This window comes from Gopherus evgoodei, chromosome 12 (genome assembly GCF_007399415.2).
Source record: "Gopherus evgoodei ecotype Sinaloan lineage chromosome 12, rGopEvg1_v1.p, whole genome shotgun sequence".
Lineage (NCBI taxonomy): Eukaryota > Metazoa > Chordata > Testudines > Testudinidae > Gopherus > Gopherus evgoodei.
The window spans coordinates 41,594,627-41,609,838 of record NC_044333.1 but is presented as its reverse complement, the minus strand read 5'-3'; the positions used below and the strand labels follow the sequence as shown (position 1 = coordinate 41,609,838).

The following is a 15,212-nucleotide window of genomic DNA, read 5'->3' as shown; positions in this document are numbered from 1 at the left end:
AATGAAGAGTCTGGGACCTTCAAACAGCAGGTTCTTGACTGTCATTTGCACTTCCTTGGGCAATCCCGAAAGGTATAACCAGGATGCCCACCTCATTACCTCTGCCATCAAGATTGAGCATGTCACTGTGTCTGCAGCATCCACTGCTATCTGTAGTGCTGTTCTGGCTATTAACTGCCCCTCCTTGACAATGGCCTGAAATTGTTCTTTTTGCTCCTCTGGCAAGTGATCAATAAACGTGTTGAGTTCCCATAATTTACATAGTTAATATAGCCATTACAGATTAGTAGTTCAAGACGCTGAATTGTAATGTTGCTGACGACTGTGCCTTCCTCCCAAAAATCTAGCCTCTTCCAATCTTATTATATGGGTTGACTTGGCACGATGTTGCTTTCCCAGTGCGTTAACCACATCCATTACTACAGAGTCAGGTTGAAGGTGAGTAAAAAGGAAGTGAGGTCTGCCTCCTTTGGGGGGAGTAGGGGAGAGAACATAATTCTTGTAGGCTCTTTTACACATCAGTGCAATGATGGCTGGCGTCTGCCAGATGAATTTGGTTGGTTCCAGAAGCATGTCGTTAATTGAGAGGGCAATTCTGGAGGAGGAAGAGGAGGAGGAAATGTGGAGAATATTCACCAGCTTGTGGTGTGAGTCTGTCACCTTCTGTAAGGGAATCTGAAACTCATCTGCTGGTAAGGTCTGGAAAGAGTCTAAGTCATCTGCCAGCAATGGAGGAAGGGGGCATCACAGCTTTATTTGATGATGAGGAGGAGGAGATGTTTGCTGGTGGGATAGTCTTTGCTTTGAGCTTGGCTTTCTGCCCCTCAAAAGTTGCTCTCTCAGGTTCCACGGCTTTGGACACTGAAGCCATAGGGGAACCGTCTGGTGGACTCTCTCTGAGAGACACATGATGCTTGTGAAGTGTGGGATCTGTACATTGCCCATGGATCCCAACACAGGCACTGAGGAGGAGGAGGGCATGGGTGGTCATGGTGGTCCCCACAGATGACAGACAGTACCAGGCTGAGGGTCGGAATGAGGGTGTGATTGGGGAAGTTCCTCTGTTGTAATGGTGGGCCATGCTGTGAGGCCAGAGAAAGATAATCATCCTGGTCACTGCCTGACTCCTTGCTGGAAAAGGGTGGTTCTGACTGGGGTTCTGAGGGTAAATGGCCCAGTGCTTGTGGTGATACCTAGATGTGCTTGGACCCTGGTACCAAGTAGTGGGGATTCCAGTTATTCCATAATCACAAGGTCCCCCGAGAAATTGAACTCCTGTAGTATCATTGATACACTTGGTACCATCAAGGAGTGCCAGTGCTGACTTGTCAATACCGAATGTTGTTTATGTGAGGAATGCTCCAATAAGGGTTGCTTTGACACACTCAGGGCGAAGATGGTTTTGTCAGTGCTTATCTTTTAGAGGTGGTACAATCTCTGTCTTTATCTCTGGGAGGCGGGGCCACTGCTTCCAAGCTTTGGCCCATGAGGTCCTTAGGCAGTACCGGGGAGTCAGTGATATTGACTGAGGTGGGCGAACACACTGGGGATCCCCTCTGGCTGGCCAACAGCTAGGTTTAAGGGCTCAGAGCCCTTTTTCTAGTGGCTTTGCAGGGGAGAATCAGCTGACTTGTTCTGCAATTCTATCCCTTTGCAGGATCAAGGCTCTGGGGACGATCTCTGTCTTGGAGAGGTTTCAGGACTGGGGTCAGCTGGTGCTTGGAGTGCACCCTCCATGAAGAGAAGCTTTAACTTGAGCTCCTAGTTCTTATGAGACGTCACCTCATCTCTGTGAACTTCCGCAGAATTAGTGCCTCTCCAGGACACCAGACACAATGAGAATGCCTGTTCATTACTAGAATTGCCCCAATGCAGGAGAGGCACCTTGTGAAGGTGGGGGAACCAAGCACGTGATTGCTCACAAAAAAGTGGGAAAAATTAAAAGAAAAAGTTCTCTTTCCTTAGAACGGAAAAAACAGAAACTCAGGGGTCCCCAACACAGCGCCCACGGGCGCCAAAATGCGCCCGCGTCCTGGCTGGTGGTCGAGCATCGGCTGAAATTTGGCGGCATTTTGGCGGCGACGCCTCTGGATGACGTCACTTGCTGCCGACAAGCAGCGTCATCCAGAGGCGTCGCCGCTGAAATTCGGCGGCGTTTCGGCGGATGCTCGACCGCCACCGCGGTCCTTCGTCTGGTGCCCGCCAGACGAAAAAGGTTGGGGACCACTGCTCTAACTACTAAAAGGAAACCAAAAACTCCAAACATAGCTACTATTTATACTAAATGCTATCAAGAAGGAAGAGACTACTGCTCATGCCATTTGAGGCCAAAGGCGGTTCGTCCATGCAGCACTATATAGCCTTGAGGCAGACCACAAGGGAGGAAGGACGCACACGTGGGCTGAACAGCCACTGCTATCTAAAATCTCAGACTAGAGGTTCAGGGGTGCAAATACACCTACAGTGGAGCACCCATAGGGACACTACTCAAAGAGAATATAAGGTCTTTTTTCTAAGATGCAGATACAATTGTTAGATATCTTCTACAGACAAAGAACATGGATGTGAAGGCTTCTCTTATGCCCAAACAATACTTAGTTTAGCATACCTATTACTAAGATTGCTTTGAAAAGTGGGGACTGTTGGGGCGGAATAAACCAACTCCCTTAACATTGAAAGCTTGCTCTTCTACTGAAGAGAAAGAAAGTCGATTACTGAACAGAGTTTTTGCAAGGAGATAATCACTGAACAGTAATAATTGTAGCCAATAGTCTTATAGACAGTGAGGTGGTTTGAGAAATGCTCAAGCTATCATATGGAGGAAACGTCAGAATGAGACATAACACTGGAAAAAATATCTTTATTGAAAATAGAAAGACAATGGCCAAGAAAAACTAATATCACAAAACAGCTGATCATCATCTTTGTAATGAGCCAAATTTTGGAATAGAAGGACAGAGACTGACAGTAACTGTAGGCCTCATATTATATGTAGACATAGCTCTTAGTAACCAGTCAGATAATGATACAGCTGCAGACCATGTCTCCAGAGGTGTGCATGGCATTTTGTATTATCTCATGGGGCTGCCATGAAAAAATACCAGTTGGCATAAAAAGGGGTAAAATAATAAATAAATAAATAAATAAATAAATCTAATGATATTTCCAATACATTTAAAGAAGCAGAGGGGCACTGACAACAACAATTTGGAAACTGATCCTCTTAATCATCCCTTAAGTTTTCTTAAGTACAAATTGGGACAACTGTCTCTAATCACTTCCTATTCTTAAAGTCTCTGTTGTAATAAAGAAATATCAGAAATAAGAAACACATTCCTCTTTGCCTGGTGAGAACAGGTTTTACAATTTTTAGGTCTACCAGAAAATACTTCTTGTTTTAACAATAATATGAGCCAAGTCCCTGGAATGGGAGAACATGGAGGTTATCTTCCACCTTTCCTGCAGTTCCCTAGTGACAAAACATGGTAAATCAGTATCATAGATGGTCATTTGACCTTTCCAATTGAGGGAGATTAGAATTTAACTTTCAGTAGCCTCTAAAGAGGCCCAAGACTTTCAGGCTGATATCACTGAGCTCAAAGAACAGATGCTAATCCTACTTTTCTTTTATTTGTTTTGTATTAATTAGGCCTGCACGTCAGATATCCAGATCACTGGTTCAACTTTAGGATAAAATCCTAAATTACAAAGCTAAGCATAGTGTTTAGTCACTAAACACAGAATGGACAGCTGAACCTTAAGCATCAAAGAGTCCAAATCATGCATTTCGAGAGCTCTAGACTCTCCTGAAAGGTGGCAACAAAGGATTGTTTAAATGCTTCTGAAAAGTGACCATTTTATAACCAAGATGATAGTTGTACTTTGTCATAAATGCCTGATTCATTGCCAGTTTCACAGTCCTTTAACTTGGCCATTATCTATCAGATGGATAGGACAGGAACAGCACAAACTGGGCTAGGGGAGTGCTAAAAGACTCTTTCTGCACTTCCCACTACGGACAAATCCAAACCTGCTGGACTCAGTTCTTCAATAAGCTCTAAAAACACTAACAGAGGGCATCCCTCTCTTTTTCTTTGCCCCTCAAAACAAAAAAAAGTTGAAAGAACAACTGCACAACATCTAAATCCACTGACAAATCTTCATGTCCTGCAAGTACTTACACAATGTTACAAATACTAAACAAAGAAAGTGAAACACTAACATAAAAACTAAGATAGAAAAAACATTAAAAAAGACGTGTCACAAAGTGAACACTGGGTAAAATAAACACTTTGCCTTAAAACCTACCCTAAGCTCACCCATTTTCCTTACGATATTAGTCTCACTAGTATTCTCTCTGTGTCAAGGTATTCATATTTTAACTGCTTTCAAAACAGTTTGATGAACAAATCCAAAAAGAACTTCTGGAAGCAAGTTAATGAAGGGGAACATTAAGTTAAAAAACGGTATTTTGAAGGTGATTTGCTTACAAAAATTAATCTGTCTACTCAGTTTGTTCTCACAAATTCTGAAAGCAAGCTATTCAGTGAATAAATAAAAAAGCAATTTCCATAAAGTTTTAATTATGTCAGACTACATACAGGACATCCTATTTGTAGTCTTTATAATCTTACTCCCTGCTATACATACGTAAAAACACCCCACTCTCTTATTTAAGATAACAGCATCAAATTAACAAAAATAATGAGGAGTCCGGTGGCACCTTAAAGACTAACAGATTTATTTGGTTATAAACTTGCATGGGTCAAAAATCCACTTCTTCAGATTTATGCCCAAATAAATCTCTTAGTCTTTAAGGTGCCACCGGACTTCTTGTTTTTGTGGATACAGGACTAATACCCCCCTGATAACATCAAATTACACCTTCAAACTTGATCCCTGAAGCAAAAAACCCTCTTACTGCAGTGGTTCTCAAACTTCTGTACTGGTGACCCCTTTCACACAGTAAGCCCCAGAGTGCAATCTCTCTTAAATAAACGTGTTTTTTGATGTATATTGAACACTATTATAAATGCTGGAGGCAAAGCTTGGTTTGGGGTTGGAGGCTGATAGCTTGCAACCCCTGCGTAATAACCTTGCAACCCCCTAAGGGGGTTTGAGAAGCATTTGAGAACCCCTGTCTTACTGTTTCATCCCAGAAAAACAGTGCAATCCAAAAAGAATTACTTACGCAAGCGTCATGTTGTTGCTAGGGTCAAGGCCAACCTCTATAACTGTAGTACCCTCTAGTCCACCTCTTTGCAGGGAGTAGTGTTTCGCCCAGTTACTCTGCAGGCCTGGTAGAACCCATGTGGCTTCACTCGACCAGAGTCATTACCCACAAACACTTGCAGAACCACTGGCTCATTGTGACCTTCCAGCTAGAACCAAGCACAAGAAGTAGATAGTAAATTGACGTTATAATTTATTATGAATCAGACATTTTAAAAACAGTACAACTGAACTGCAATATTTCAGTTAAAAGATACATTGAACCTCCAAAAAATTGATTGAGAGTAAATGAACAATTTAAAGAGGAGAGAGGCAGAGAATTTCTATAATTTACAAATGGCAGACTGATGTTTTGTTCTTGTGAATATTACATTGCTTAGACTGTAGCCTCAGAAATTTGAAAACTCGATTATTCTTCCATAAAAAATATAAAGTAAACAGCAACTAGCATTCTCACTTAAATTTATGATCAATGTTGATCCACTGTCAAAATATTTTATGAATAAAGGCTTCTTAGATACACCTGTTCAGTATTAATGTGCTGCCCCACAATCAGTTTGCAATAGAATACATTTATGCCATGAGAAAAATGTATTAGAGTTATTACAGGACTTTATAAGACTAAGTGTTGACATTATATGTAAATTTACAGTCAAATTTAAACTAAATAAACCATTCCTAAACTTTTTATAAAATGTATTTCTACATTACATTAATGAGCTCTTAAAATGCTAATTGTTAATACTGTTCTTTTACACTCTGAATGCTGATCCTCATCGTTTGACCAATTCAGAAACTCCTAGATCACAACAAAGACAACAATTTTACGTTAACTAATCAATATACTTCTATGAAATTGTACAGAGGAATCTCTATAACATTGTAAAGCAATTAAGAAAAATGTTTTCCATAGATTAAGTGGTTTAGAAGAATTTTATATTTGAGAAAACACCCCTCACTCAGTGTATATAGTGATTCAGTTCTCCAATATTTTCTCTAATCCCGTTTTTAATTAATAAATTTAATTTGTGGTTTGATTCACAGAGAATAGATCAAACAAGTGCAATTCCTATTAACTAGCAGAAACAGGTATTTTGCATCATTGTTTTACTAATGGTAATTGCATGTTCAGTTGCATCAGAAATTCACTGCACCATTCATGTTGCAATCCATTGATACAAAGTTATTCCAAGAACCTCTCCAGCTATAACTGTATCCAAAATCAAATTCCTATTACAACCACCTCTGCTTTCAAATTTAAACAAAATTCATCTTCAGCCAGCCACTTATACACAGCTCTTCTACAAGTCTAATATTGTTTGTTTTATGATTTTCCCGAGGATTTTTCATAACTTTAATAAGACATCAGTACATATGCAATGTAATTTGTCTACTTTCTGACATACATCTTAACAAAGAGGACTCTGCTTTTACTTAGACGGTAAAAGCTAATGAAACTGTCCTCTCCATTCCTGATGACTTTCTAAAATATATTCAGTATTTCTTCAATGAGCAATAAAGGCTTTCCTGTAGAGCATCATGAGCAATCTTGGAACTGTTAGATCTGAACTGAAAGCTTACTTTTTCCAGACTTGTTTAGTCAAATGCTTTCATCTCGGATTTTTTTAATTGAGTATATAATAGTCTTAATATTGTATGCTATAGTTTTGGGGGAAGTGGCGGTGGATAGATGGAGGCTGTTTTTGTTTGGCATTTTAATTTACTTTGGAACATGAAGGAGCAGCATTATGAAAATGTCAAATAATGTTAATGAAAAACTGAAGACAGGATTATGTAGACTAATCACTCCAACTATTCGAAGTGTATACAACACTGTAATTAAAATACAAACTAGAAATCGAAGTATATATGATGTTTCACAGCAGAGAAAGGTCAACTGTGCATGCATTTGACCCAGATTTTAAACCAGAAAGGACCATTATGACCATCCACTCTGGCTCCCTTGAAAATAGAGGCTGAAAAACCTATAATAATTTCTGCATCAAGTCCACAATTTCTGTTTTAACTGTAGCATGTCTTCTAGAAAGGTAACCAGTCTTGATTTAAAGACTTCAAATGATAAATAATTCACCACATCCCATGGTATGTTGTTCCAGTGGTTAATTCCCCTCACTGTTAAAGATCTGTTCTTTATTTCTAGTCTCAGTTTGTTTCACTTCAGATCTCAGCAACTGGATTTTATGATGCCTTAATCTGCTAGATTAAAGAGCCCTCTACTATCAGAAATATGTCCCCATATAGATAGATTCTTATGGTTTAAGGCCAGAAGGGGCCATTACATCATGTAGCCTGATCTCTTATATAATAGGTCACAGAATTTCACCATTACTCTTGAGAAAACCCAGTAAATTTTGTCTGACTAAAGCATACCACACAGAAAGGCCAAGGGTGGAAGTGACAAATGTGTCACTTCTGGGACCGACCGCGCCAGCCAACTGCACCGGCCCGCAATGCCCCCCAAAGCGGAGACCGAAGCAGTCACCTCGATTTGCCGTACTCAAGGGATGGCTCTGCTTATTGACCTGTCATACTTCCCCCATTATATATTTTCTAAAAGGACTAGTCCCAGTCTTTTTAATCTCTCCTCAATCATTTTTGTTGCCTTTCCCTGTACTTTTTCCAATTCTAACATATCTTTTTTGAGAAGGGGTGACCAGAACTGCACGCAGTATTCAAGGTGAAGGCACACCATGGATTTATATAGTGGCATTATGATATTTTCTGTCTTATTAAGGCTACGAGTATGTCACAGAAGCTGTGGAAGTCACAGGGCAGCGTGCTGGACACTCCTTCCTCCCTCATTTTATCAGGGATGATTTTAGTAAAAGTCAGAGACAGGTCATGGCTTCTGTGAATTTTCTTCATTGCCTGTTACCTATCCATGACTTTTACTAAAAATATCCATGATAAAATTGTAGCTTTACTTATTATCTATCCCTTTCCTAACGCTTCCTAATGTTTTTTGTCAGCTTTTTTTTGAATGGTGCAGCACATGGAGCAGATGTTTCCAGAGAACTAGCCACAATGACTCCAAGATCACTTTCTTGAGTGGTAGCAGCTAATTTAGACTCCATCAATGTGTGTGTATAGTTGGGATTATGTTTTCCAATGTGCATTAACTTTGTATTTATCAACATTGAATTTTACCTGCCATTTTCTTGCCCAGCTACCCAGTTTTGTGAGATCCCTTTGTAACCCTTTGCAGAGTTCTGGATTTAACTATCTGGAATAATTTTTTATCATCTGCAAATGTTGCCACCTTGCTGTTTACTTCTTTTTCCAGATCATTTATGAATATGTTGAACAGCACTGATCCCAGTACAGACTGTTGGGGGATCCTGCTATATACCTCACCAGTTTGAAAACTGACCATTCATTCCTACCCTTTGTTTCCTATCTATTAACCACAGTTACTGATCCACGAGAGGAACTTCCCTCTTGACCACTAATACCTTAATTTGCTTAAGAGCGGTTGGTGAGAGACCTTGTCAAAGATTTTCTGAAAGTCCAAGTACAGTGGATCACCACTGCCCACATGCTTATTGACTCTCTCAAAGCATTCTAAGAGACTGGTGAGGCATGATTTCCCTTTACAAAAGCTGTATTGACTCTTCCCCAACATGTTGTGTTCATCTATGTGTCTGATAAAGCTATTCTTTTCTGTAGTTTCAATTGGTTTGCCTCATACTGAAGTTAGGCTTACCAGTCTGTAATCATCACTGGAGTGTCTGCTTTTTTTTAAACCTGGACCATATTAGCTATCCTCCAGTCACTTTGGGCAGATCTGGATTAAAGCAATAGGCTAAATACCACAGTTAGCGGTTCTGCAATGTCATATCTGAGTTCCTTCAGAACTCTTGAGTGAATCCATTCCAGTCCTGGGGACTTATTACTGTTTAATTAATCACTTTGTGTGAGGCATATGATTCTTCTGCCCAGGAAATTGCAAATTCTCTGAGGAGGCAAGCTCTGATTTTGGAAGACTGAGTTATACTTTTTTACTTTCATGCGTCTGAGATACAACAGCTCAGCCTGGAAATGGATGACTCTGAAGCCTTCGTTCCCTTTGGAAACTGATAATAAAGAACAAATTATATGTCTTTCTAAACCAAGTTGTGCCGTGAATATATACTGTGAGATATTCAAGTGTGTCACAATTTCTCTTTGGACGCAGTGAAGCTGGGTAGAAGGATGGAAGGACAATATCCTGTGCTCTCTAGAGCATAGAGTTAATGTTTGGTATGAAGGCAAAGTCGTATTCAAAACCGACACTATCTTTGTGGAAGCTGCATTACTGATGTTCCAGGAAGAGTTTCCAATTCAAACACTCTGCAAATTCATGTGATTACTAACAAAAAGACCAGTTTAATGGTTAGAAAAATCATAAGACACCTTCATGAGCGGTTCAGATGGAAGGCCTATAGTGGCACTGAGAATATGGTTAAGATCCCATGAAAGAACTCTGTGAACTTTAGGAGAACATAAAAGGGATGTCTCTCCATCCCCCACCCCCCTCAAAAAAGCATACATCTTCTGGGCAAGATGAAATCCCACTACTTGTTTGTTGTGCTAAGGACACTAGACAAAGCAGTAACTTGACTTTTGAGTGTTGGCCTAGCTTAAGTCCATCTTGAAGAAATTCAAGGATTCGTGGTAGCAGAGAAACCCTTGTCCTGGTACCAATGGGTAAACCTCAGTCAGGTCCTTAAATCCAAGTTAGTAGATTTATTTCTGAAAATTAAACGTGTGGATATTACCTCTTCTGGCTAACCTTTCTGGCTTAAAAGACTCTATTCAAAACCCTGGATTCTCATTACAAGGAACAAATTATGCATATTAGGGCACATTACAAAGAAAAAAAATTAAAAAATAAAAACAGAATCCTGGCAGCAAGTCTCAGAGCCCAGATCAACTGATTTGGACTCGTGCTATGGGGCTAAAAATAGCAATGTAGATGTTAGGGCTCAGGCTGGAGGCCAGACTCTGAGATCCTCACCCCTAACTAGGTTTCAGAGCCAGAACATCTACACTGCTATTTTTAGCACCACTGCACAAGTCCAAGTCAGTTCACTCAGGTGCCAATACTCAATACCAAGGGTCTGGTTTTATTGTATTTGTTTTCTAGGTAGACATATCTTTAGATTGCCTTCTGGAAGGAATACAGATGGAAGATCTTTTTGCCCCATTGAGGAGATTGAGAACCAAGGCCTCATTGGCTAGACTAGGACTACCAGAATTATCACAGCTGATCTTCTCTAGAGTTCTGGTGATGAGAAGAAAGGGAAGGAAGTCATATCTTGCCATCTGGCTAGAGAAGAGCACTGAACACTGGTAATTCAGGTGGGAAACAAACAGATCTACCACTGGGAGACTAAATTCCTTTAGCAGAAAGTGGAACACCTTTATGCATAGTTCCCATACTGAATTGTCTACCTTATCTCTGCTGAACGAACTACAATCATTTTCCTTTGGTTATGAAGGAAGCAAAGTGACTCCAGATTCTTCTTTACACAAATCATCAGGAGGTGAGGTTCCCTTAGGACTGTTGGCATGTGACATGGCTCAGGTGTTGTCTGTCATGATCAGCACATGTGGAAGGCGTGTGAACAGAGGCTTGAGACCACAGCCAATTACCCAGAGTTCTCTCCAGTTTTACTGTGCTTGCTGTCTTGTTTGGACCAGATCTCTTGAACAATCTTCGTCCCTGTGTGAGCACCCAATCCCTTCAGATTGCATCTGTGGTGATAACTGTCCTGACTGGTTCACCTTTTGGGAAGCCTGACTCGAATCTGCTCAGACTCATCCAACATCTGAATAGGCTGAAAATCTCCTGCGGAGAGATACCTTCACTGAGCAGAAGAGAAGAGGGAACTCATGCAAGCACAGGATCACTAAGAATATCCACATAGGAGATCACTGATCCCAGAAGCAGCAGAAACTCATCAGCGGGTACTTCCCTTGAGAGGTTAAATGTTTTTATAAGATTCCTCAGAAGTCTTTTCTGACATAAAAAACTTTGTGGAGGACACAGCCTGTTTCCATTCTGAGACAGGGAATTTGCAGAGACAGTTTTAACTTACTGTCATAAAAGCATAGCTCTCCAGAATCCTTATCAGGTGGGTGCTGCTGTCTATGAATGTGATTGTGGGTGAAGTCACCCAGCAAGGGGTAGACATAGAACCAACAGGGAGAAGCCCTTAGGCCACGCAATTTCCCTTCCCCATTTTTTTTCTTCCCCAGGTTGAGGGGGACAATACTTGCAACACTGTCTATCCACTTTAGAATGGCCTGTTAAAGACTGCAGAGGCTGTTGGGGTAGCAGAGGACAGTTCATATTTGTTTATGTTGTAGGCCTGATGCACCCTGACAGTTTTCATGCTTGAGAAGCTTCACTGGCCTTTTGATATTTTGCTTCAAACTATGCTACCCCAAAGGAGGGGTGCTTCCTGGGTGCTCTCTGTGTCAAGGAGGGATGGCGGCAGGAAACCCTGCCTTAGCTTGAGAGGGGCCTGGGTCTCCACAGAACAGAGACAGATCTCCACCAAGGCATTCAGTCACTAGGAGGTGCTGGACAGTTTCTGGTTTTTCCTTCTCTCTTGGCCTTTTCCACTATGCTGCAGGGGAAGCATATCTATAGGGGTGAGCAGGAGGCATGGAGAGTCCCAATAACTATGAGGAGAAAAGGAATCCTCTCTGCTGATAAAGGCAGGCCCTGAAAGCCTGGAGATGTAAGCCTTCCTTCCCACCTCTTTTCTCTTCTTTGCATTTGTTCTGAAGCAGGGAGGAGCTGGTCTGCCTGCCTGCAGCTAAGGAAGCAGATGAAAAATTGGCAGTTCCTCAGAGGTGGAGCCACTGCTCTCCTGGCATTGACTGACTCGTTCAGTAAGTCTCCTTGGCTACATATAGCAGAGACCCACTGCCATGGATCTGTGGAACTCATTATGAATAAGGATTGAAGATTTAAAGAGATGGAGAAACCACTTCTCTGGGTAGTTTATTTCAATGGTTAATCACCTTCACTATTAAAAATTGGACCCTTATTTCTAACTTGAATTTGTCAGTTTTTTAACTTCCAGCCATTAATTCTTGTTCTGCTAGATCAGCAACCTTTGGCCTGCAGCCTCCACTGGCCTGAGACGGCGAACGGCGGCCAGTGGGAGCCGCAATCGCCTAAACTTGTGAATGCAACAAGTAAACAAATCATCCTGGCCACATGTCAAAGGCTGCCGATTCCTGTGCTAGATTAAAGAGACCTTTAGTGTCTGGTATTTTGTCCACAGGAAGATACTTGTACATCAGAGGTGGGCAAACTATGGCCCGCGGGCCACATCCAGTGCGAGGGACTGTCCTGCCCGGCCCCTGAGCTCCTGGCCCCTCCTCTGCTGTCCCACTTCCCTCACAGTTACACCGCCGTGCGGGCGGCGCTCTAGGCGGCAGGGTTGCATGCTCCTGCCGAGCAGAGCAGCAGCGTGTCTGGCTCTGGCTGAGTGGCGCAGCTGCCAGACATGCTGCTCTGAGCAGCATGGTAAAGAAGCCAGGGGTTGGATAAGGGGAGGAGGGTCCCGGGGGGCAGTCAGGGGATGGGGGGGGTGTTGGATAAGCGTGGGAGTCCCCGGGGGGCCTGTCAGGGGGAGGTGGGATGTGGATAGGGGTCAGAGCAGTCAGGGGACTGGGAGCAGGGGGGGTGGATGGGGGTAGGGTCCTGGGGTGGTTAGGTGCAGGGGGTCCCGGGAGGGGGCAGTTAGGGGACAAGGAGCAGGGGGGGTTGGATTGGTCAGGGATTCTGAGGGGGGCATTGGGAAGTGGGTGGGAGTGGGGGCCCAGACAGGAGGTGGAGGCCAGGCTGTTTGAGGAAGCACAGCCCTCCCTACCCAGCCATCCGTACAATTTGCAACCCCAGTGTGGCCCTCAGGCCAAAAGGTTTGCCCACCCGTCGTACACTAATCAAGCAAGCTCTAAATCTTCTTTTTGAGAAGTTAAATTGATTGTGCTCCTTAAGTCTCTCAAAGTATGTCTAGACAGCAACTGGGAGTGAGCCTCTCAGGCCAGGTAGGTTGCTAGACAGTGTGTCCTCCACACAGCTATTTTTAAGTGCACTAGCCTGAGCTCTGCAAACACAAGTCTGTCTATCCGCACTGCAAGGTTCACTTCCAGTTGCAGTGTAGACATGCCTGCACTGTAAGACATTTTGTCCAGCCTGTAGCAGAGTGGGTCTCTGCTCCGGCCCGGAAGGGGTTAAAACAGCCCCTGGATAAGGGCTGGAGAAAGCAGCCTTTTAGGCTGGGCTGATTGGGGAAGTGGCAGCAGCTGGGGCCAAGCCCCAAACTGAGCAACAGGCACTTATATAAGGGCAGAGAAGCCAGGAGCCCAGAGAGTCTCTCTCTGTGTTCAGAGAGAGAAGGGCCTGGCTGCTGGAAGCTGAGATAAGGTACCTAGAGTAAAGCAGGGCTGGGGAAAGGCAGTGGAGCTGGGGAGCTCCTGCCTGGAAAGCCCCAGGCTGCAGCCTAGTAGAAGGCTAAGAGGTACTGGGGGTTGCAGGGTGCAACCCAGGGGTAGGCCAAGGCAGCGGGTCCAACCCCCTTGCCGATGATGAGAGGCTAATACTGCAGTCTGCTCCAGGGAATGGGCTAGCTAATGACTGGGCGGTTGCCAAGACACTGAGGCAAAGTGGAGATAGAGGGTGGGGGGTTCCAGGGAGGGGAAACCCTAAGAAAGAGGAAGGGGTTACTGCCAGGGGGCAGAACCCCACATAAAAGAGCACCGGGGTCCAGGGAGGGACACGGTGCCAGCAGCCGAAAGGCGGATCACCGGCCTGCAGAGGGTGCTCCGAGCTGGAATTTGAGCTAATTCCCGAGGACGACCAGTAGGTGGCGCCGCTGGGGTGCAGTCCGCCCAGTTACAAGCCCTTAATTCATTTTGTGGCTCTTCTCTGCACCTTCTCTAATTTTGCAAAGCCTCTTTTTAAAATGTGGATTCCAGAACTGGATGCTAAATTCTAGTAACGGTCTAACCAATGAGCCACACAGAGGTAATCACTTCTCTGCTCCTACTCTCTACTCCCGTATATACATCCAAAGATGACATTAACCCTTTTCCCCACAGCATTGCCATGTACTACTATAAACAGACTACCTTTACAGTTGGAAAACCTTGTTGTGTCCGGTCTTTCACTGAGCCTCGGCTGCCCTCAGTCAAGTACCGAGCTCTGTGCTGGGTTTCTGGCTGTACACAATCTTCAGCTCCTTGCCTTCACTTTAGTAGGATACTGACCGGACAACATACGGGCTCTTCTTCCCTCCGGCTCCTTTCTGGTTTTCTGATGCTCTGAGAAGTCAAAGCAGACCATTGAGAACATGTTATAAGAAGTTCCCATATAAAAACAAATCAATGTAAAGTGCCATAGATAAAACAAATAAATTGGCCAGTGAAATATTTCTAAGAGCAAATGTTTAAGCTAGACTTGTCTCACTGACAGAGAAGGAACCTGGAGGGTAAGGCAGGATAACGCTTCCCACATCTCCTCCATTCTGTGAAAATATGAACTGTTTTTCACACAAATAGCAAAGGAGAAACCATTAGCATTACTAGAATAAGTTAATAATAGGAGGAAGGCACATAGCCTATCCTCTCCCCAGTATATTGTATAATCAGAAAATGTAGGGGAAATGATATGCATATTTGTATATGACTTAAATAGCTCAACAGATTTAAGGTTAAATGATATAAATTTCTTCTTAGATAGAAAAACAGCCCCATGCCTGTCTCCTCCTGAATTTGCATGACCATGCAAGGTTCACAACTACTATTTGGTATTTCTATCAGATCAAATCGAGAAATATATGAAAAAGGTGTTTCAAAAGTATTTGGCTTAAGCAGATATGCCATAATTGCACTGACTTAAAACAAATGCAGTGCATGCAACAAGACCATCTCTTCCCAGGTGTGTGGTCTTCAAAATG

At 43.0% G+C, this 15,212-nt stretch overlaps 1 protein-coding gene across 1 annotated transcript in view; it reads right to left on the bottom strand.

Annotated features, from left to right (window-relative positions):
* Nucleotides 1-15,212, bottom strand: part of NFAT5 (nuclear factor of activated T cells 5) — a 161,774-nt gene that overhangs the window by 46,331 nt on the left and 100,231 nt on the right. Inside the window, 4 exon segments of the mRNA XM_030582298.1 lie at nt 5,192-5,249; nt 5,252-5,381; nt 14,386-14,483; nt 14,486-14,577. Of these exon segments, the coding sequence (XP_030438158.1) occupies nt 5,192-5,249; nt 5,252-5,381; nt 14,386-14,483; nt 14,486-14,577 (378 nt within the window).